Raw genomic sequence first — 24,838 nt, forward strand, 5'->3', positions numbered from 1 at the left:
CGAAAAGGAATCCTGAAGAAAGGGTCAGAGTGAAAAGCCTAATCACTATACAGCTCTTGCTCTATATAGCTAGTATCTATACAGCTCACGTTGCCTGACTCAGGAGTCATGATCTCGACGGGTGACTACAGAGATTACAGCGGGAGTAAAACTGCTCAGCACAGAAATAAAACTTTACAACAGTAATGCAACGGGTCAAACCCGAGTACACCACACATGCATTCAATCGCACGTGACTTAACCTGCATAATGTCTGCTAAAGGCATTGTGGGCAAAACCCCAGAAGAACACTATAGAGAAGTGAATGTGAATATTTCACACTTTTGACTATCACTTGTCCCAACTTGGCAGGACGCTCTGCAAAATCAGCAAATCATGGCTTTACTGAGTGCCATCGCTATAGTAAGCTATACAGCACATATTCAACTTCCAACCATCCATCCATTTTCTGTACCGCATATTCCACAAAGGGTCGTGGGGAGCTCAGAGTCTATCCCAGGGGACTCGGGGCATAAGGTGGGGGACGCCCTGGATGGGGTGCCAACCTGTCACAGGGTACCATCGCACACACAACGGACACTTTAGAGATGTGCCAACTGCTAAGCCACTGTGCCAACACAGTAATTTATTTTTAATAACTTAAAATTTCCCTCTGAATAATTTCAACCACCACCATGCCCCCACAACCCAGACAGCACCTAAGCCCTCTGAAAACCTAGGGAACACCCCAGCTTGGTAGCTGTCGTATGATAGGGGAGAGCTTGCTGGTGGGTTGGAATCGGCCGGTGACTAAACTGAGAAGAAAACAGGGAAAAATTTCCACCACAAAAATGCCCCATGGCGTGAACGTGTGTCCCCTCTGATGGACTGGCATCCCATCCTGCACCCAGTTCCCATGACGAATGAAGCAGCTGAATGAACACCGCATCTCTACTAACGACAGAAAACCAATTTATGACTTTAATGATGAATTATTGCGGTCGAAACAATAAAACAAAAGTACATTCACAAACTCAAACACGACTTCCTGAAGGAGATCTGGTCATGTCAGCAGCAGAGTGCACAGCACCGCAAAGAGTAGAGCCGAGCTTCCAGCAGTGCCATGTGCTGACAACCAGATAAACAGAATAATTAGTTATAATGCATGCTGTCTGAGCTGCAGGACTTAGCCAAGCACTCCCCATCTAATGAGGGGCATTAGGGAATTAATTCTCGGATTCAACGAGAAAAGTAAGACTGCAACACTAAAGCACTATTAGATTAAAGGCAGTCGGAATTGCAGCTCTTATAAGTAATCAGATTTGTCTAGATTGATTTCAGTACACTGGCAGCAGGATCTTCTTCACACAGCATTATCTCCAGAGTTCAGGAATCCTCCAGAAGTGTCAGTGTCAGAGTGTGTGTGTGGTACCTCAGGCCTAAGTGATGTGCTGTGCAGTGTTATGGAGAGGTAGTGGAGCTCTCTACTACAGTGTAATGATGTGTCGTTCATGAATGATTGGTTCATTCTGAGAGACAGAGAGAGTGAGTGAGTGAGAGAGACATTGTGTGTGAGAGAGAGTATGAGAGAGTCAGCATGAAAGACAGAGTGAGAGAGTGACAGTGTGTGAGAGAGTTTTTAAATTATATTCTGCTGAAATTAACGAGATGACTCGAGAAAAAAAAAAAAAAAAAAAAAAGATTCGTTCATTTTGCTGAGATGAACGAATTCAAAGATCCGATTCAGTAAAATGATCCGAACTTCCCATCACTACTACAGCAGGGGGAAGTTCACTTGTTATCAGGCGCAGTGATCTCCTCGCGCTCAAGTCACACTCTTCCTGACTAGCCATGTTCATAATATTATTATTATTATTATTATTATTATTATTATTATCATCATATACAAGGAACACATCGTCCAACAAGTACCTGTTCAACACGTCAGTGAGAAAATCCGTTTAGCGGTGTTAGCGGGAAGTAAAACAACAAAACCTTGAGCTGGCGCGAAGAGAAGAAACTAGAGCACAAACCGCCTCTTCACGCGGTCACTAACCAGCAGGAGCAGCAGCGGTGTTTAACGAACCACTAATGAGGAACTCTACTGTGTATGCGTGTTATTTAGGGGTTGTTTTTAGCTGTACTTACCAGACGATTTAGCCTTCTCCGTAACATACTTGACTCTTCTGTATTCTTTGGCACCCGTTGTAAAAATATATTTTTTTAAAAAAAAAAGCAGTTCCTTTTGTCTAACAGGCTACTTGCTGTGGCCGCGGGGCAACTTTGCATGTAGGACGCCAATTTACAGCCGGTTAGCCTAGCTAGCTATCTGTTTTCTGCTCCGGTTCTGTGAAGAGTGCGGGACGCGGCGGGGAAGCTACATGGTTTGTCTTCTCTTCCACTTGTTCCTCCTCTCACCATCCGCATTTCGCTTTATTCCGCAGTAGCGGCGAGGCGCCGGTGTCACCGGTGCTAGTGGCGGGAGCTCCCCGTGTTCCGCGGCATCGTGCACTGTGCACTGTGCCCTGTTGCTGAGCTTCACCACAAAGATTCCTCGCCTTTGGACCCTTCACGCTGGAAGGAAGTGCACAGGATTACAAATGAGCAGATTTGTTTTGTTTTTTAAACGTGACAGTGGTTCAGTCTCTGAGGATGCTCGTCTCTGTGCCTCGCATGCCGCCGGCCGCCTCCTCTCTTCTCCTCTCGCCTCCTCTCTTCTCTTCTCCCTTCTCTGACGCCCTGTCAAACAAATTCTTACTCCACAGAACGCAACAGCCGCTACGTCACGATAAGCCCCGCCCATCAGAACCCGTCATTACGTAGTGCTTCATGGGAAATGTTGTTTACAAGAGTTCACTCAAGTCATATGACGAGCAGAGTACGGACAGGCCTTACTAGATTGAAACAAATTAATTATAATGGCTGTGGAATCGAGCCTATTGTTTTATGCATCGTTATTTTGATTTATACTGAATTTATGGTTCTCAAAGGATATTTAAAATGTGTATTAAAAGGGAATGGATAATAAGCATTGGTAGAACTGGTTTGTTTAGAAGACACAGATCAACAGATTTGTGTAGAAGAACAATAAAGATCATCAGATCTGTGTAGAACAACAATAAATATCAATAAAGAGCAACAGATCTGTGTAGAACAACAATAAAATACATTTTAGACTAGACTAGACTAGACTAGATTAGATTAGCTTAGCACTGCCAGTCTCTGGGTTACTGATCGGAAGGTCGGGGGTTCAATTCCCGGCGCTGCCAAGCTGCCAAGCTGTTGGGCTCTTGAGCAAGGCCCTTAACCCTCTCTGCTCCACAGGCTCTGTACCATGGCTGACCCTGCACTCTGACCGCAGCTTCCTGGCATACTGGGATATGCAAAGAGAAGAATTTCACTGTGCTCTAATGTATATGTGTCCAATGAAGATTCATTATCATTTGACTAGACTAGAATACCTTTATTGTTATTGTAATCGTACAGTGAAGCTAGGTTAGCATCTCCTGCTGTTGCATGAATAAAAATTATATGTTATGGAAATAATGTAATATTGTATATAAAAGGAAGAAGTGTAACTGTGTGTGCAAATTACCTCTCTATACCTATCCAAATCCTTAAAACTGCATTGTTTTTAGCAGCATTCTCATCCCCTTAGCTCTATGCATTTTCTCAGCAGCTGTAGCCTATCATGTGTTTTGTTATTTTGTTTTTTGTCGGATTTTGCTTACCATATTCCCATTGGTTCCTGACATTTCACCCTGTAGAAGTGATAACGCTTTCAAGTTTAACGCTGTCAAAACAAATCTGTATTATTGTTTGGATAATAATCATGCCAAAGGCCAACACCGTCAAAGGTTGTTAGTTAGATAAACCTGTTCTGACTAATCTTTTCATTACTGATAGAGGAAAATCAGTGTATCCAGAAATGCAGGATGTGACAGGGTTCTGTTCCTAATCCAGGTCGGGTGTTGGGTGAATATGTTGGGTTATAGCGCCCCCGAGTGGTTACTCTACTTTGTCATTGCCTCTTCCAGACAACCTTTTTAATATGGGAGACATTTATTTATTTATTTATTTATTTATTTATTTATTTAACTATTTATTTACTTGTCTATTTGTTTATTTATTTATCTGTCTATTTATTTCTTTACTTTTCTATTTATTTGTCAAATAAATGAATACAGTTAGACGACGAGTTAATATTTCAAGGCCACAAGCTAAGTAACACATGGCCATGAATAATTCTGTTGAAGCCACGTCACACTTAACATTTCACCCCCAAGTAATTATTAATTAGGGGTGTAATGATCTGACGAGTTGTATCATTTGCCGATTAAATAAAAAAAAAAAGATCACAAATCACTTATTATCGAAAAAGGACAAACAACTCTTATGTAAAATGTATTTCATATTAAATAACTTAATAGGTGATTTGCCCGTAAGTCTGATATGTTTAACGTCATGATCGATCGTGAATTAATCGTAGGCCTACACCAAATATTGTAAATAAAAACACACACACACACACACACACACACACACACAAAAACAACAACAAATTGGTCACATAACGATCTAGGCTCCTAAATTGAATCGTATCATTGACTTATGAATTGAAATCATATCATATCTTGTGGAAGCCTGAGGTTTATACCATTATTAATTATTTGGCGGGAACAAGTGAAAGTTTTGTTTTATTCTATTCTAATTTCTGTTCTGTTCTGTTCACAGAGGTCACACATGCTAAAAAGTACTGTATATCCATGTCGCAACACCACTGACTCCAGTACATCTTTATGCATCATTCCAAGACTGAAGTAAAATGGAGGCCTAATATTAACAATCACCTCCATGCTTAGTTTCCTGTGGCTACAATGATTTTCAATCCGTTCAATAGATTTGTCTGTCTCACCCATTTTAGAGAGTAACTGCCATGAGCTAAGTATTTCATAGCCAAGAAATAGATCTAGAACCTCAACTCATTGGCCTTGATTGTTATATTAATTCTGTAATACTAATTAGTTGGGAAACCTTATTAAATAATAATTTCCACTTCACCTCAGAATCTATCAGGCCTCAGGGTCGAAAGTATTTCTGGGGTTGTTAGTTCTAATAAGCGCTGTACATTATGTGCGTCCTCCATTCTGCACAGACCCTTTGCTCTTAGTGCACATTCATTTGATGATGCTGATTACTGTACTTTGCCTTGTTGCTGGAGTACCATCAAGGTGCTTGTTTTCTACCTTGAGCATGTGTCTTTTACCTGGGAAAGTACATGTGGTGTACCTTTTGTACTTTAGCTTTTATGGTAAAGTATTCAAAAGGCACATCAGTGGTCGTTAAGCTCCAATTACGTACCTTTAAATCATTTTAACAGTACACTGTTTTCACGTTTCCAGGTAAAAGATACAAACTAAAAGTAGAAAGGATTCTTGATATACCACTAAAGCAACAAGGAAAATGATTGTTTGGTACATTTATTTCTGATAGTGTGCGTGGAATTAATATAACATGTATGTATGAATTCAAGTCCCTAGGTTTATTATGAAGACCCAGTTCCTTTTCAATACATACACAGTGTTCAGTACATGCTCAGTGGTTTCTGTGTGCAGACCAGTGTAGTAGACCAGATCCAGACTGGGTACAAGCCATTCACAGAACAGTTTATGCTTGAGGGCATATGAGGTGCAAGGTATATTAGGTGCTTTTGCATTCAGGAGTGTTTTCTTGACGAGGTCACAATTCATTCTGAGTGGAAACCCACAGACACAGGCAACATGATTGAGGGTGCCAAATCTTTCTGTTCATATGTGATAGCAGATTTGCTCGGTGAGCTAGTGTGGGTTAGTGTGTCCTGTCCTAGAGAGGCTAAATTGTAAAGCGTTGAATTGGAATCCTTGTTCTTCTGTGACAATGGGGGGGGGGGGGGGGCGTGGCATTGCACAATTCCACCAACTTCAACTTCTGATAACCGTAGCATACAGAAAGGGAGGGCCTTCATGAATTCAATTCTACGATCAGAGAGAACCCACAACATACTTCCTTCTTCAGAAGAAACCTTTGTTCTGAACTGTGATGTCTACGTTTTCAACTGTGCCGCTGTCCAAGAAAGAATCAACTTATTTGGCCAGACTGACAGCCTTGTTGGGGTATGCTATTGATAAAGGCTAAGAACCCTGAGAAAGTTGGTGAAAGGTGGAACAGTGGGAGGTTATATTCCTGCAATATTATCATCAAGCTGCCAGAGATGATCTACCACTATATATGACCATGCCAATGTTTTGTGAGACCAAGATCTGTGTGATTTTTCAGTAGGGATAGGATACTGTTCTGCTCGCTGTCTCACTAAGACAACAATAAATATAGGCAGCTATTGTAAACTTACATTACAAATTGTTAAAAGGATAGACATGTTGTTTAGCATTTACATAGAGCTACAGCAAAATTAAATTGACTGCAATGTTCACACAATGTACTTTTTTTGTCTCCTTTGGAGCACTTATAGGCTCTTCCCATGCTCCCTACTGCCACATGTCTACTCTCCAAATAAGCCAACAAGATATCTCTGACTGTTATTCAGCAGCTTCAGGAAGTCACAGCCGCTGAATATCATGGCAAACAATCTGTTCAGCCTAAGTCAAAAAAAAAAACTTCAGAAACAGAGGGTTAGTAGATGTCAAAAAGTAATAAAGCTTTATTGGAACAATAAAGTGAGACAGTCTGCAGAAAGTCTAAATTATGCAAACACACACAGCCCTTTTTATACCTTTCTCCAAAGCGTACTCATCTTAGGCGGGGTTTTACCTTTTCTCATTAAAAACAGATCAATCTTCTTCGCCACAATTAAGAATTCATGTCTATATGTTATGTTAAATTTGTGGAGCATGCACAGTTAGTTGTTTTTCTTGAAAAGGTTTTATGATGACAAGGTTTCTTTAAAAAATAAATAAATAAATAAATAAGGTTTCACTCAGAGTCTTTGTTTTTTGTTTCTCTCTGATCAACACTCCCTTCTTATGCTTCAGTGAGCTTCTGTCTGTTTCTATCTGCTGTCCTAGCTGAAACCTACCTCCCTTCCTAATGCCCTATCCTAACTCATTAATTGGTATCAGGCCTCAAGGCTATTTACCTCTGTGCAGGTAGGTACAGGCTGAAACAATTATTGTACAGTAAGACACAGAATTCATCACAGAACTCTATACACACTTAGAATATAACTTGATTATACATATTGATTAGATTTTATTAGCCTATCCAAATGTTACTTGCACATATTGATTATACTTCATAAATATTTTCTATATGACTGGGCTTGAGGTCTGATATTCTTGTGGACTCGAAGACTCGAACGGGTTGCATTTGAAAAAATTAAATATTTCTCTGACACAATGCATTCTTAGTGTGTCTATTTCCCAGGTGATCACAGTTACTGCAATATACCATTTTATATTGTAATTTATTATTATTATTATTATTATTATTATTATTATTATTATATTGTTATTCTGACATACTGACTTAAGAAATCTTAACAGCTCCACCAGTAATCAACATCTTTTAACCAAGATGGCACTTAATTAAATTTGTGTTGATAGACGTAGCATTAAGCCAAATTAGATATAATATTAGCATAATAATGTGTATTATTATTAGCATATTAATGCATAATTAGCATTTTAGCACATATTAGCATAATAATGTGTACACACAATCACACTACAAAAGCACCATAGAATGTTTCTGAAGTAGCCAGAGTCTCAAATCTCATTTCCAGGAAAATAAATGTGTAAAGTTTATGTAAAAAAAGGATTTGGAAGAAAGGAAAAACTCCACTCATGTAGGCTATTAGAAATAATCTCTCTATATAACATATAATTGAATTCATCCTGAACTGAATTTCCTCCTGCACACTAACTTTGGATGACAAACTGCTACTCTATAAGACGTACATGTGGTCCAACAAGTGTATGAGGTGAGAGTATAACCCTGAAAATGGTGTTTGAAAATAGACACTAGAAGCTATTGTGAAGAAGCCGACTCTTAAGGCCCGTGGTTGTTAGAAGGAGTGAAATAGAACAAAGATAGAATTCTGAACAAAGATATTCCCTCAGTTGGTGTTTTGATGACGGTTATAGGGAGCACCGTCTCACAACAAATCTCTCCAAAATCTCCCATAGGTGTTCATTTGGGTTGAGATGTGGTGCGTGTGATAGCCAGAGCATATGAGTAACATTATTTTGATCCTCATCAGTGTGTGTGTGTGTGGTTGGGGGGGGGGGGGGGGGTTTGTGTACAGTACTCCATGGTAAAACTGGACTAGCTTGAACATCACTGTACAGAAAATTTCAGATACTCCAGAAAATGTTTTTGTGAATGTGAATGTCATCACTGAAACTGCCTGTTTATTTGATTTGTTTTACTGCCAAACTGTTTAAATATTAGCTCCTGGTGGATATCCATCCATCCATCCATCCATTTTATGTTCCACTTATCCTACACAAAGTCACGGGGAGCCTGGAGCCTATCCCAGGGGCACAAGGCGGGGGACACCCTGGACGGGTTGGCAACTCATCGCAGGCCCTTGGTGGATACTATTAACCGTTTAGTTAACTGTAGTTGGGTTGGACATTTTTAAAAAATGGAATAGACTGAAGAATGTTTTTTTTTAAAGACATTGTTTTGTTTTGTGTACTCTTGATTTTTTTAATTGCCTCGCACATTTGTGTTTGTCACCTAGTACTTACTGTGTGTATGAGAGTTGGAGGTAATCACTAATTTCCTATGATATGTGTATATGCCTTGGATGGTTCAATGCGGCGAACTTTTAGAAACATTTGGATTTGAAATGCTTTTTCTCTAAATCAAAATCAAAACATTATGAACGCTCATGTTCATGCGTGCTCTATTGAGGCTCTGTTGAATGTGAAATAACTACCTGGTGGAAATGTTCAGACTTTCTCAAATATTTCAATATTTTTCAAAACAATATAGGAACCATCGAAATACCTGGTTAAGTTTCATTCAGAAGATGGCCCATTTGAGCTGAAATGAATAGCTGATTTTATATACTACACTTGATCAGTTAAAAGGGCCAGAAACTAAAATGCTTTTTATAGGCCTATAGGCCTATTCTTTTTTTTTTTTTTATGTAGTTTTGCAGATCATGACTCTATTAATCATGAAACATTACGCCCTGACGTTCCTTTATAAATATTAATATAAAGTCATGCATCAGACCAATCAAATCATTATTGTATTAGTGTACAATTAGTGGATAATTCATAAATTGGCACACACACACACACACACACACACACAGACACACACACACACACACATACACACGTCGTGAGCGTGAGTGTAATGTTGAGGTGAGGTCACAGGGGGGCGCTGTAGGGCAGGTAAATACTAGTAGGAAATCTCAACCATTCATATGAAGCACCGCCTCCTCAATCAGTTACAAGCAAATTATTCACATTTGGTCTACTATAGTAAAAATATTGGAATCCTTTCAGTTTTCAGTGACTCGAGTCATTTGAGTCCCGGCAGCATTAAAAAAAAGTTCAGACTCATTCACTGACTCAGTCAGTAGCACGCTAGTAGTACTAGTTAGCATGCTAACTCATCCAGCCAAATTAAGTGATGTAAAACAGGTAAAATAGTTATTACACATTATTCAATCATAAGCCCCAGCCACACTTTGCACTACCCTCATTGTAGCCTGGCCTACTGCTGTAAGTCAGTTTGTCTTTTGAATCCATGAAATCATTTTATGCACACTTCTTTTAGTTCAGTTTGTGAATCGGTCAACTAGGTCATTTTTACTCAGGAACAGGGTTCTACTCTTTACGCTATGTCTTTTTGGACTAAGGACTGCGTCCAGGCCTCGATCTGAGAATGTACAGTAAGTACGTATGTCTGTGTAAATGGTGGTAGTAGTAATGAATGGCAGGGGAGTCAGTCGATCCTGGTTGAACCTGAAGGCTGCCAGTAAACACAATGAGGCAGTCATCTCGTTTACTTCAGTACTTCGTTAATGAAGACCTTATCATTCAGGAACAAAGCATCTCTCCTAATCTCTGCTAAGATTTCACACTCCAGCTATGTTATCTTAGCTTCTAGATGACAGCCTACCAAAGTAGCAATCAGCAATCAGATACTTTTACTCACGCTAAGGTCAAAGATGCGTTTGAAATGATGATAGGGTGAATTGAAATACCAACAGTCATTGTGAAAGTCATTGAACTTTCGCAAACGTTTAAAAATGTCATTCGTTTAGGCTGTAAGAAGTTAGCCTGTTCAATTAACATTAGTATCACACAGGCCTGAATTAGCATGAAGCAGCTATGCATGCTAGGACAAATTCATTTGAGAGGTAGGGCATAGGTTGGTACATTTCTTTTCGATTGTATTACATACATTATTACATAATAAGAAAATTAATCAAAACAAAACTACTTTTGTGATTTTTAACAATGTACATGATATTTTGTATAGGCATTTATTTAATATGACAATCCCCAAAACATACCCCTCAATCAGCTAGTAAATAAATAAATACTTGACATCTTCCATCAATTAAAAAAAAAGAGTGGTGGAAACAAAGAAATCTAGGCATCTTACCTAACTTTTAATACAAAATGTGTACTTTGTTTCTTCTGCATTAGTTTGTCAGTAGAAAAGAGCCATGTTGTTTTAGATTTCCAAACATTCATTAAAAAAATTACAAATTTACAAAGAGATATATGCATGTCATTAAAGAACATAACATCTTAAGTAACAGAGCACTTTCTGAGATAAAACATAATGGATGTTGTCTCGTATTCGCTGCAGAAACACAACCGGGTGAGCTAGCCAATATCTCCAGATGAACTGTCGCAGGTTCTCCAAGATACTTGGAGGGGAAAAAGTGCCAGCCAATTGTTTTAGAACACTGTATGATGGTGTACTTAAGAAACCTGATGTAGTTTTAAAGGCAAAGTGTAGTCGCATTGGTTTAGTTTATTACTTTTTATTCCAATTTATAGTCATTTTTGATGTGTTTCATTTCATTAATTTTGAAGGTATCTTTTTGCTACTTATGTATTCCAGAATAATTCCACTAATAAGACACTAAACATTCATTTTCACAAGAGTTGAAAGCATGACTGTGCTCTAGCCCATTAGTGATAAGGTTAAAGCAGTGACCCCTTGCATCTCACTAAGCATTCCATCAGTGGCTCATCCCTTGGTGACTCTCTTCTACAGCACCCAGTCCTGCAGAACTGTCTCCATGGAGGAGGCCTAGCCTGCTAAAAGTTGGGAAACTTCCCCAACCATCTGTCCTAAAAGCACCCCCCTTTTCCTCACTCCCCTCCGCCTCCTTCGACGCATCCCTCATTCCCACATGGAGTCTTTGTCAGCAGTTCCTGTGCCGGGACGAGGCGTGGCGTGCTCAGGGCAGCCGTGGTGCTTTCATAGGCACCTGCAGATGAGACAAAGGGCTGAGGGTGCCAGCTCAGAAGACAGATTGATGCTTTGTGCACTGAGGGTGAGAGAAGGCGGGACAGGAGTTAGAGCGAGAAACTTAAATCATCCAACATACTCATCCGATTCATAACAGCTCACACAATCTAAATTGTATGAAAAGTTACGCTAAGTAACTTACTTAGGGCAAAGAACAAGATCTTACAACTTCACTTGGATGAAATCCAGTGCAATTCTTTTTGAATGCCAATGAACTTAGCATCACATCAGTATGATCAGTTTAAGAATATATTTGTTTGTGTGTGTGTGTGTATATATGTAGAAGATGGAGCGAGATGATTGGGGGTCGAATTTGCGAAAGAGTGAAAGAAGAGTGAAGGGGGTGGAGGAGTGGTGGCAGTAGCTGTCACTCTAGTCTGTGTGAGTCCAAGCTTTAGAGGCCTCGCAGAGATGGACAGCTTTTGTGGGGTTTGCGTCAGCGCACAATAGCAGGGCTTTAATGGGCGGTAAAGCTAGAGCAAGCTTTGGCCAAAGATTCAGAGGAGTTTGGTGGTTAGTGGGGGAGATCCAGAACTGGGTGGGGGTGTATGGGCTGTTTTACTGCTTCTCTTAGAAGGCACCAATTCATGGGCATTCAGTCCATCGCTCGTTATTCACTGAATGCGCCCAGTGTAGGAATGCAAGCGGCATCAATTAGAATGGGTTAGCAGATAGCAAGGCGCAGAAGAAAAAAAGCTTTCTCTCCCTTTTGCTCGCAGGACAACACAGGCCCACTATAGAAGGTGTCAGAACCACAAAGCCTTTTTTGTGATTCTCTCTCCATTACATTACCGGCGCAATATGTAAGGTGGGGATTCTTTTGATTCAAATTAAGTGGAAAAAACACTAAATCCTATTTTTATTCAGCAAGCATAATGGCGTTATACTCCATAAAGGTCTTTAACTACTTATCTGTGGCTTAAAATCTCCCCAGCACTCTTTTCTCTCGGCTCCAGTTTCTCGCTCTTGCCCGCCACATTATATTTATTCAAAGGCAGAGGGTCAAAGACAGACTGTTAAACAGAGCGGCTTGTAGCATTAACTGCCGCATCACTCTTAATTGTGTATCAGCAAGTCAACGGTTTGTTGTGCTGTCGGCCTTTTTATAAAGAAGAGGGTATGAATTAAAACAGTCTCTTGTAAGCTATTGTCAGTGGTGTGCTTGTCCTGCCACTTTGGGGTACTCTGGGCCTTTAGGACAATGAATCGCTCTCTAACTTCTACTATTTCAAACAAAGGAGCGGAAAGACTGAGTATACTTTGATGATCAAATGTCCGGTGATATTTAGTTTCATTATTTCACTATAATTTCACTATAACAGTATTTCATGGAGGGCCTACATGCGAACCAAATTTAGGTGTATATTTCTGAGGTGAAATTCCACACACAAGTGCAAATTCATCGATTTTTTTATTTTTTTTTTGAATTAATCAGAACTTTATAGATCCCAATATACATTCAATTTACATTTCAATTATGCACCGTTACAAGCTGATGAATAACTAAATTTTGTAGCAGGTTTCTAGTGTATGTTTTAGCCTTTTAGGCATTTAAGGGATGTTTTGAGATGCCGGTAACAGGAAGAAGTGCTAGCAGGATGTTAAATGTTCTCAATTGCATCATCCATTTCCTCATCCCTCTCCCAACAGAATGACCCAGCTGGCACATGTGCACAAATGGATTTGGGGATTTTTGTTCTGCTCAGATTTAATGCGAACTAACTAGGAGGAACCTCTTATAGCAAGGTGTTTGCTTGAATATGAGCAATTATGCTTCATTTGGAGCTAAATGAGGGGAATTTGCATCCACTGAAAAGGAAGCGGGTTCTAAACTGTGCAGAAAGTGCAGTAAATTGGTGCAAACGGAGCAACATGCAGACATGCATCTCCAGTATAATTGTATAATTGTGGAATGACTTGAAATGCAGCCTTCCAATTAAACTTGCTTCTTCGGCAAGGCAAAGAATCCGTGCTAAGCCGTGATGGAAATGGTAGAATTGCCATATTGTAAAAATTGCCTCCTTCAAGGGGATCATTTGCACCAAAATGGGATATCTGGAATATGGACAGATGTCTTCACATGGCAAAGTCAAACAAACTGGAGAAGAGTGGTCGACATTGCCCTCTGAGGAGAGAGCTTGAGGAAGTAGAAGAAAGAATTTATGCCCTGCAATGGAAAAACAAGGATCTCTGGTTAAAAGTTACTATAATGCATTACATTGCTTGTAATTGCTTGTACAGTATATTACTTGAATACTTTCTCTTTGGAAAAAAAAAAGATCTACAGATATAAGGTAATACTAAATTTGTGACATAAAATTTCAGGCTAGAATTTAAGTGTATGCTACTTTGTTGGATGAAAGCTTTGCAGGACAGAAGGGTATGGGAATGACAGCGTTTCATGCATCAGCAGTTGTGAGAATACAATGGGCTGAGTACTGCTGTCTGCAAAGACCCAAACAGCCAAGTCTCTGTCTGGATTAAACTCTGCTGCAAACAAAAGGGGGCTCAAGTAAACGGTTCATGAATGCTGATTAATTGATGCCATTTTTCTGCAGTGTGCCATGGAGATTTAGCCGGATTGGGCACTTGGAGTGGGGTTGCTGGCAAGGAACTGGGTCAGCTTTTTACCTTCTCAAATATTCCATTTTGCACCTGCACGACAGCCAAAATATCATCAACGTTGGCTTCTTCAGCTGCGAGTGAATTCTTTGGACCCATATTTTGGGTGAATTGATGCTTATTGATCCTTAAATCTAAGGATATTACTATTTGAATCAATTCACAAGCTAGCCATTTTGCTGCCCATTTTAAACAAACTCTTTATTGGATAAAGACAGCCAGGCAAAAGGGGTGACATTGAGCAACACTGTCTGCTGGAGCTGGGCTAACGTTTAAGACTTCTGAAGAGAGAGGATTGCAGAGCATTATGTCCAAGCTGGTGACTGTGTTTGGGTCCATTTAGGTAACAGGGTTGAGTTAGGAGGGTTCCCACGCTGGGGGTAGGTGGACACAGGTGTCCAGGGACAGTGTGAGGGTGGCCCAGGCCCTGAGGGGTGAAGCGCTGGCCCGTAGCCTGCCTCAATGCAGGCCTCCGAGGGTTGCAGCTCAATAGGCTGGGTTCCACTTGATGGTGAGAGAAAGGCTCGTTTCAGCCACAGCCCAGCAGGAAGGATCTGCTTGTGGAAGACCTCTTTTAGGAGCCTCTGTTTGTCTGAAGCCTGTCACAGCAGATGAGTACTCAGCAAACAGCGTGAACAAGGATTTGAACCAGAAAACCAACCGAGCCTTGACAATATTGTGATTGGGCCTTGTCTGCCTAGAGAGGTCTGAATGGCCAATCGAGTGCAGGAGCAAGTGTGCACAGAGTGCTGGACATGATGGGGGAAGTCAAAATCTCACAACATGTCTGAGCCTAAACAAATGTTTCCATGTGTTCTATAGGACTCATTCACAGGCAAGGGCTAGCCATATAAACACAAGGACCAGTTACTCAGAGCAGAAATGTGTTATGTATTTTATTGAGCTGCAAGGCCAAGTATTTCCAGCAAGGTCTTTTGACCTTTCACCTTGTCATAAACAACCTTCACCTGTTTATCTTCAGCCATATATAGAGTCTAAATCAATACTGCTGTTAATATAGTACAACTAATGTGTTGAGTAAAGTCCTTGAAGACATTTATTTTTGTATTTGTAGTATCTATCTATCTATCTATCTATCTATCTATCTATCTATCTATCTATCGATCAATCATTTTTATTTTTTTGGAGTGGGTACATTGAATTGTCCATATACTCCAAATACAAAAGAGCAAAGACACAGCGTTGTCTGTAATGGAACAACCTACTGACCTTTAAAACAATATGTGCAAGCCTACTGACCTTTAAAACGATATGTCAGATTCACAAGACCTACAGAAAAAAAAGGAATTCCTGTGGACCGTTCATTTAAAGTGTGTGAAGCAGTTAAAGAATTATTTTAGTTACTGTCGCAAACATTTACATGCATTAAATCATGTTCCTCCAATAAAACCAGGTTTGTTTTTAATACTCTTTAATATGAAACATTTTTGCAAACCACCAAACAAAATTCTCCCACATGAAAGCATTTTTGAAAAACCTATGTGAGTCCAGACAGTTTACAAGCAGTTTGTAATCCACTTTTTTGTTCTGTTTAAGTGCCAACTCACCTAAGCCAGGTAATCTGTGGGCGTGCATTCAGTCACCTGGCTCAGGTGTTAGGATCTGTCTAAGGTTTCTCAAGGACTGTGTTTAAGACATATGTGATATTCTCTAATATTCTTCCTGTTGTGTTCTCATTTTTCATATACACTTTATTCCTTCAAGTGCACCAAAACCACCAAATCCGAAAGCCCTATACAGCACCATGCTGTATTCTATGACATATATAAATTCTTGTCACCTATATAACTTATATATATCCACCTGAGAAAGGTGTATGACATGCTTTATTAGCCAGTAAAGGTGGGGTTTACGCTGTGTTTTGTGTGCAGTGGTTCATGGATCATGGCGATGGGAGGCTTAGTCTCGCTTCCTGCACTTTCCATAATGTGGCCAGTATGCTGGAAACACCCCAAGTGCAACAGACATGACCTCTGTGCCACCAAAGCTGAGCTGATACCTTAATCCCCTGTGAACAGGCCCAAGACTAGGCATCCAGGCCTGGTTAGCTCTCACACCTGCACTCTTCTCATCTGGCCCCAATCCAGCATTACGCAGACAAGGTTCCTTGTTATTACAAGCAGTTTAAGAATCCTGTTGTGCAAAGAGGTTAGATTGAGGGTTAGGGTTTCCATCAATAATGCCCCGGTATAAGCTCGTCAAAGCAATATCAAATTTCATTGAGTACATTTCCTGTGCTTAGGGAATGCCAAATCGGTACAAGAACAGTAGAACATTTTGGATGGTGAACTTCTCAAGCTGAGCATGACCAGAAAATTCCCTGGAAGGACTTCATGATTTTTCTCAGCTCATAAAATCAGCTGATTGTTTGTGGCCATTTTTTTGTTGCCATTATTAATCATGCATGCATTTATGAAGCTATTTATCTGGTTGATGGTCAGGGGGAGATGGTGACAAAGACTAGTGTTTGGTGCTGGAGGAGTTCTGCTAACTTTGAAGGCTGCTGAAGAGAGAGGATTGTGATGGAATGAGCAGGGAAGGACTGTGACTCCTCCATTCAAAGTGGAGGGGCACGCTGAATTAGGTTGATTTGCCTGTGAATAGGGCTTTTCCATTATTCTTGTTAGGAAGCTGTCACACCGAATAGAGAAAGTGAAAACCTCCTTTTATCAACCTTTTCCAAGTGAAACAGAACAGGCAATCAATAACTGAATTCACACCCAGGGGAAAGTCAAGCAGAATGATATGGGGGCTTTAGAAAAGGGGCATTTGTCAAATCACTAATGGAGAATAAAAGCTAATAACTGATGTAATGTTGGCCCAGATCAGATGGCTGGAATAACAGCAAATTAAAAATAAACCATGACACCCAAAGTTAGAAAATATCTGATGAAACTACTTCTGTAACTAGATGCCTAATAAAGTTTATTTATTATTAAAGCAATATCATTAAAAAAAAAAAAAAGTATCAATACAATATAAACAATACAGTGATGGCCTGCAATGCCCAGTGTCCCCAGGACAGGCTTCAGATCTACCACAACCCTGACCAGGATAAAAAATGAAGATGAATTTTTGAATAAAGTCATATTTATAAAGTACTGCACCCCAACCTTGTTAAACATGCATCACTCATCTAAAATAAAAATGATTATCTTTAAATAATCTTATTTTCAATGATTAGGACAGAAAAATGTTAACTAAATGGTAACTTTATAAAAGCATCTTAAATATTAACCTAAACATTACAGGTATGTTAAACAGATGACTGGATTAAAATCATTTGCATTATACATGAACCTTTTGTTCCATGTTCCCATGTACAGAAATGATGAGCAGTGTTCAGTGACTCAGAAACCTTATAATAAGGGAAGGAGAAATGAAATGATTCACTGAGAACACAAAACCAAATAGTGAACATCTCATTTGAGCTTAACCCCAATCCATAATGTTAATATTAAAATAATTAAGGTACATAAAATTGAGCTGAGTATGATTCTGAACAATGAAAGCCCAGATAAGAAATCCAGACCGTTCAATATTCTGTATTAAAATCATTTTTATACATTTTGGCAAGATATCATTAGCCTTTGGTAATATCCTTGTACGGTTCTAGTATGCAACAAAACTGAAACATCTGAAACAAAAAAAAAAAAAACATTAAATCATGTTTATTTTAGCTTTAATTGAAGTTCTCAGTAAAAAACAATACATTTTACATCCTTTCAATAAAAGTGTAGTGTCTCTTCTAGCCAACATTTCTCACTTTAACTAAAAGCATTAATCAAATAAATTTCACATACTGCTGCTTCTAATGTGTTTCCGCTAGATGGAGAAAATGAATCGCATCATTTAACCTCATCAATCAATTTAGCAATTGATGCCTTAATTGACGGCAGGGTTATACAGTTAATTGAGCACCTTTATTGTGGACTGTCATTGTTCAGGCTTCTTGAATACACTGCCCAGCAACTGGCTGGAGGTCCTGCACAAAGGGAACCAACACAAGTAAACCTGTTGTTTGTGCCAACATTTGGTTTCATTTCAAGTAGAAAGACCTCACTAGAGGAGAGAACAAAATCATACATGATTTGCACTAGTGAGAAATCTGGGTGATGATTATAGTAGGTAACCCTGGTCTTGCCATTTGACTGCTTGTCTCCGTGGTGACAGGGTGATAGACAACTGTGACTGATGTCATTGTCACATATTCATCTTCTGTGGAAATCAGACAGATAATGAATAAGCCAGAAGATGGAAAAGAGACTCTTTCTCAGACACTTTACTCATTTATTTCTGTTTACCTGTTGACATATGCGTACATATCATCATATCATCATATTCCTCTGTAGACTTGGCTGTCAGATGAGTTCCTTGCCACTCTGGCTCACCATCTTTTTCTGAACCAGTCTTTAAAACCTGCTGGTTTTGGATGAAGAGCTATGGCTACAAGTGGCGACTGGCTCTCAGACAGCTTGATCACTGGGTTCTGTGTTGCTGCTGCTGCAGGGCAGTACGCTTAATTGGGTTACAGAACACTTTAATTACCACACGTTCCCACATTCCTCGCTCCGCGCCCAGGCACAAAGACAGCGCAGTGAGAAACTGCAGTCCAAGGCCTGGAGTGCAGCTGCAGGGTAATTAACATTGCTGCTCGCCGCATCTGTATACAAACAAGCCCACAGCTGCCACTGATAGGGAGGATGCAGATGAGAGCATGTCCTAAAAACAGGAGGAGAGTAGATATGTGCATTAAAGGTGGGCGGACTCACCTGTATTAGAAGCACTGGGAGACTCAGCACATCAATTGATGCATTCGAGGTATTATAAATAAGAAGATTAGACTCGTCACTAGGATGCAGAGTTAAACTTTGATTTTCAGTGAGTGAATGTTGGTCATATTTATGAATCCGAAGGCTTCTATGCTAAGACAAAGGAACAAACCCCGATACTGGAACATTTGGAATTCTCATTCAGCAACGATTTTAAAATAGAATTTTATTGAAATTGGAATCTACAAAAAAAATCCTTTTGTAACACTGCTGATTTTTTAAAAAGATATTTCTAACAAATTATTACCATTACCTATAGTATATATTACCATGCAATGTCCACGTTTTAACAAACTGATATTGACTCTGTTGGTCATATACGTGTTGTCATTGCTACTACTTTTACTACTAATATTATATTATTTTCATAATGTTATTAATTTTAAGATATATATACATATATATAAAGAACATTTCACAGATATGATTAGATAGATAGATAGATAGATAGATAGATAGAATCAAACATTGCTACTACTTTTACTACTAATATTATATTATTTTCATGTTATTAATGTTAAGATATATATATATATATATATATATATATATATATATATATATATATATATATATAAATAAAGAACATTTCACAGATAAGATTAAATAGATAGATAGATAGATAGATAGACAGACAGATAGATAGATAGATAGATAGATAGAATCATTGCTACTATTTTACTACTAATATTGTACTGTTTTCATAATGTTATTAATGTTAAGATATATATAAAGTACATTTCACAAATAAGATTAGATAGATAGATAGATAGATAGATCAGTCCATTAAAGCGCTGTGGGAAAGGGCAGTATGGCTGAGGAACAGAGTGGGAGATGGGGTGGGTGTTAGAGGGCAAGGGGGTGTAAAGAATGGTGTTTGTGATCAGTGGTGTGTGTTTGTGTGTGGGATATAGTGGTGTGTATGTGTGTGTGTTGGGGGGTGGCTCAGCAGTCAGTGCTCAGGCCCACAGTGGCGCAGCGGGACACCCGGCTGTGCTCCCAGGATGCCCGGTTGCCGTGGCTGAGCCCTGGAATGCAACGGCACACAATGGTGGAGCAGCTCTGAGAAGACCCTCCGTCCTGATAACCACATTAAGGGCCCACCAACATCTGTTGAGGCACAGGAGAAAGCCCCTATCTCTATGCGTTAACCCCCAACAGCACTAATCATTAACCCCCACACCCTCTGCGAGAGCCAAACAACAGCATCTTATTTGTCAGCCTTCCCGCAGAGGGATTGTGGGAGCTAATATTTTACAGCAAACAGCGTGAGAAGGGTGCTGGTGTTGGCACTGATGATAATGCTTATAGAGGAAAATGCAGGATTATACACGCATCATTGCAGTATTGAGTGTCAGTTTACTCACAAGTTATTCCAGGTTCCGACAAATGCCTTCCGCCTCATTTCTGAACTACACCCTTATGTTTTTCAATAATGGGACTTAAGTGCTGCAGTCTTGACTGTTAGGTTCACAACTCGTAATTAATGCTGCCAGAATGTAAATATGTGGTAAATATGAATTCTAGCATGATGGTAATAGCCTGTCAAGAATGACATCTGACACGAAAAAATGTCTGATATCTTATTTGTATTCACTTCTGACACAAAACTGGATGTGTCATCCAATAACTAGATGTTTTTTTTTTAATTAATGGTAAAAGCAAGTGCATACTGAAGTGAGTAAGGTCAATGTGCAGGTGGTTCCTCTTCAGTAGACTGACAAGACATTGGCTAAGGAGCTTGACTGAAGTGAAGACAGAACAGGTGTCCTGCCACATGAAGACTTCTCACACTCCAATGTGCTCATCTGCCTCTTGGGGCCTAGAAGCCTGTCTGGCTAACATAGGTTTTAAAGCCCTGCCAATTCCACCCCGTGAACCAGGAGACAAAGATAGAAAGGGGCTTATGGTGGGGGCAAAATACAAACAGGAAAAAATGCTAAGAGAGGTGAGCGTCTTTCTCTTTGCCTCTCTCTCCCTGTGCCTCATACACAACTCTCTCTCTATCTATGGGGTCTGAGATTAGGAGCTGCAGGAGGTGCCCCAAATGCACAGGCTCCTCAAGTGCCTCCACACAAGCAAGCCCATTCACCGGCAGCTCATTACATGGGCAATTAAGTGTCGGGTGGGGTGGGGTGAGGGGTAGGAAGGGAAGGGCTGTAATAGAAGGCTGCCCCTCCAGATCCACCTCCTCCTTTTCTCTTTACTCTGCACTCTTCCCTGCGTCTTCACCTGGGCCAGGCTGGGGACACCTGCCTTCCCTGATGAAGATCCATGGCCTCATTTTCATTTTTGGAGTCGTATCAGAGACAGTGGCACACAAAACCGTGCCTGTTTCACTGCCGCCCCCCTACCCCAAGCCTGGAGAGGCAGATAGAATGACATGGCTAAGTGCTCTTGCAGAGCAGGGGCAGCTGCAAGGCTTGAAAATGGGATTTTTTGGGGGGGAAGTGGATGTTGAAGTGGGGCTATGCTGCTTGAGATGCGCTCTGCTTGCTTATTGGAAAGTACTTCAAGTTAGCCACAATGGGGGCCGTGCACTACCTCTGAGGAGGTCTACAGGACAGGAGGTGGGGACAGAGTTTGGGACACCTATGCTTCTCACCTGATAATCACCAGTAAATACAAAATATAATCCAAATGCAATACCGTTAACATCTTTACTGGACAACTTTTGTAGTCTCATCACTATAAAAGTACATTTAAAAACACACACATGCAAAGATAATCTAAAATGACTACAGCGATTCCAGGGTTTGTCTAGGCTCACAAGCCAGGCCACTAATATTTACTGTCTCATATCACAGGAGTCAACTTGACTGGCATGGCAGATGATTAATCACTGATCTATCCCTGTAGCCTGTCGGAAAACATGCAAGATATCATTTACTAACCACTAATTGCTTCAAACAAAATCATTTAGTATGACAAATTACTTAATATTTCACATTAATGTATAATTATTTAATATTGTGGTATTGGCAAGGAAGAAACATGACCAGGAAGCATTGTTAACAAAGCGCAAATTGATATTTTATTAGCAACTCGCACTTATGGCACAGAAATCTGCCTGATGGTTAGCCAGAGAATTGCAAAATCAGGGAAAAACGAGCAGAGGTGACAAACAGGTTTCACAAAACAGTAAACACAAACTAAAACAACGCACCTATATAAAACAAATAAACACAATTTTACACATATAACACTAAATCTGAATTGACATTAAGTTGTATGAGAAGTTTTTTCTGTGAGACTGGGTTGGAAAGTGCACTAATGCTACAGTATAAACTTAATGGAATTAATCTGTGAACATTTTTGAGTCCAACGATTATATCTTACTCTGACAATTTCTTTATGTTCGGTTGGTCCTAAGTTTGTTTCTCCATTGAAAATTGGCACAGATAAGTCAGATAAGTGCATATATATATATATATATATATATATATATATATATATATATATATATATATATATATATATATATATATATACAGAGATGTGGAGAGTCATTCAGATTGAATCCTTCAAGATTCTGAAGTTTGAAGCCAGAAAAGTGTGCAAAATACATCAGACAGTCCATGGGTGGCGAGTCTCAAGATGACACTAGGGGTCGACGGCCCTGGTGTGTTTTTAAAAAACAGAACATTTACTCTATTGCATTGTAGTAGTCATGTTATATTGTACTGTACGGTTGAATGTAATACATGTGATGCTGCCTCAAAAAAACCTCCTACATATACAGTTTCTACATTCAATAAAAACGAATGACAACAGGGCCATGATATTATTACCAATCCAGTCATCGATACCAAGATATCAAACATAAAGACATAACCATATGGAAACCATACAGTGTCTAACTCCATGCTGCTAGCATGCACGTCTTTCAGTGGATGAGAGGAATCCTCTCTTGTTAACATGTTCAGGCTGACCGGCTCCTCTCAGCACCTGAGGGCCAGAGGAGAGCTCAAGTCCAGGTAATGGAGGAAGAGGAAGGCCAGAGTAAAAACAAACAAACTCAGCCTCCATCCATCAGCCGAGCCTCCTCTGTCCTGGGACTGTTTACTTAAAGAACGTCTACTGTTTGCAGCTTTGCGGCAGTGCCTTGTGGGTACAAATATCTAAGCTCAACTCGTATTGTATGTCTCCAATATTAGCTGCTGTGAGTTTCTCTGTACCAGGGTTTAGTCATGTTTGGTTGCATTTTTGTGGTGCTTGATCACTTGTGTAATTTTTCAGGTGTTCAATGTGTTACAAATGATGCATTCTACTGCTAATGTACATCAAGGTATCACTTTTTTCCAGAGCTCACAGACACACAAACACACACACACACACACACACACACACACAGATATATATATATATCTATATATATATATAGATATATATATAGATATATATATATATATATATATCTATATATATATATATATATATATATATATATATATATATATATATATATATATATATATATATATATATATATATACGCCATCTAAACTATGCTCAGGCTGTCTGTCTGCATCCAGACAGATCACATACCTGGCCTTATCTGAGGATGGTTTAGTTTGTTTCGATGTTTATAAGAGCAGTTATCATAGGTGGCTTCCTAAAGCCTCCTTTTCCTTCTCTCTCTCTCTCTCTGTCTCTCTCTCTCTCTCTCTCCACTCACCTGTGACAGAGCACTTCCCCTGGCCTGCTCTTATCAGCCCACAGAGGAAATGCCTGCCCCAGGTAAACAAGACCCCCTGACCTTCAGGCTCTGCCTCATGCTGCAGCAGACAAGGTGTTTTTTCTGCTCCATGGAAAGCAGCAGTGGTGTAATCCTCTCTGCCATTCCCAGATTTAATCTAATCTATAAATCAGCAGGTGTAAAACAGGAACAGTTTATCAGCATAGTGAATGTACTGTTCTGCACTCATGCCAGTGTGCTGAGTAATGTGCAGAAACCGACATAATTATAAAATGAAAACTATCTATGGCAATAATAACTTCTAAAATGCATTTAATAGAGATAATCTAAGGCATTTCAGCTTTGATGTACAACCGCCTTTAATAAAGACGCATGCTAGCATTTTTTTCACCTTGCATCTATATGTGCAATTAACAGGGACAATAATTGTAACATATTTCTTTGTAATAATTCTTCTTTTCAGATATGGGGCTTCTTTTACAGAGAACTAGAATGTAGATAAGTCTATGAATGTTCCCCAGTTCCCACCTGATTGAGGAATACCACAAAACCTGTGGTTACTGTGTTGGTCCAGTTTTGGAAAGTTGGATAAAACTATGTACAGACATACTGAAGGAAAAATCAACATAAAGTGTTTTAGTAAGGTGTTGGGCTACTACAATCCACCAGCTTCAATGGGACTACAAGTCTCTGGAACTGCACTTGAGCAAATAACACCATTCTTCCGAAAGATATTTTTTCACTTCGTGATGATGATAGTGGCGAGCCCTATCTAACACATCACTCCAAACTCTCCTATGTGTTTACAACTGGGTTGAAATCTGGTGACTTTAAAGGCCATAGAATATCATTTACTTAATATTCATCTGCATGAAACCATTCATTAAGCCCTCATGTATTGTGGATGGAGGTGTGGATAAAGAGAGGACTTTCATTAGTATAGGAATGTATCATCATATGATAAAGGTGAACAGTGAATTAATTTGGGGACAAGTGGACACAAACCATGCCAGCAAAATTCTCCCAACATGAATAACAGCGCCACCAGTTTTCCATTTATTTTGGCATCCTTCTGTAAAAACAGCTTTGGTAAGACATTCTTTCATGTCTGTCTTATCCTAGTTTATTTTAAGATTGTAACCCTTGTTTTGAATTTGATTGATATATAGTTTATTGA

At 39.6% G+C, this 24,838-nt stretch overlaps 1 protein-coding gene across 5 annotated transcripts in view; it reads right to left on the bottom strand.

Moving 5' to 3' along the window:
- The window catches only part of atp11c (ATPase phospholipid transporting 11C), a 79,736-nt gene extending 76,925 nt beyond the window's left edge, over window positions 1–2,811 (bottom strand). For 3 of the 5 annotated variants that reach the window (XR_008386556.1, XM_053630864.1, XM_053630863.1), the window contains exon 1: window positions 2,128–2,811. Coding sequence is in view for 4 of the 5 variants with exons in the window: in XM_053630864.1 (XP_053486839.1) it covers window positions 2,128–2,154 (27 nt within the window). In the remaining variant the exon portion in view is untranslated. The remainder of the gene's footprint in view (window positions 1–2,127) is intronic. The other 2 variants (XM_053630865.1, XM_053630862.1) reach the window with 1 other exon arrangement.
- Between the last annotated feature and the right edge of the window lie 22,027 nt (window positions 2,812–24,838).

The sequence above is a fragment of the Ictalurus furcatus genome, chromosome 8 (genome assembly GCF_023375685.1).
Source record: "Ictalurus furcatus strain D&B chromosome 8, Billie_1.0, whole genome shotgun sequence".
NCBI lineage: Eukaryota > Metazoa > Chordata > Actinopteri > Siluriformes > Ictaluridae > Ictalurus > Ictalurus furcatus.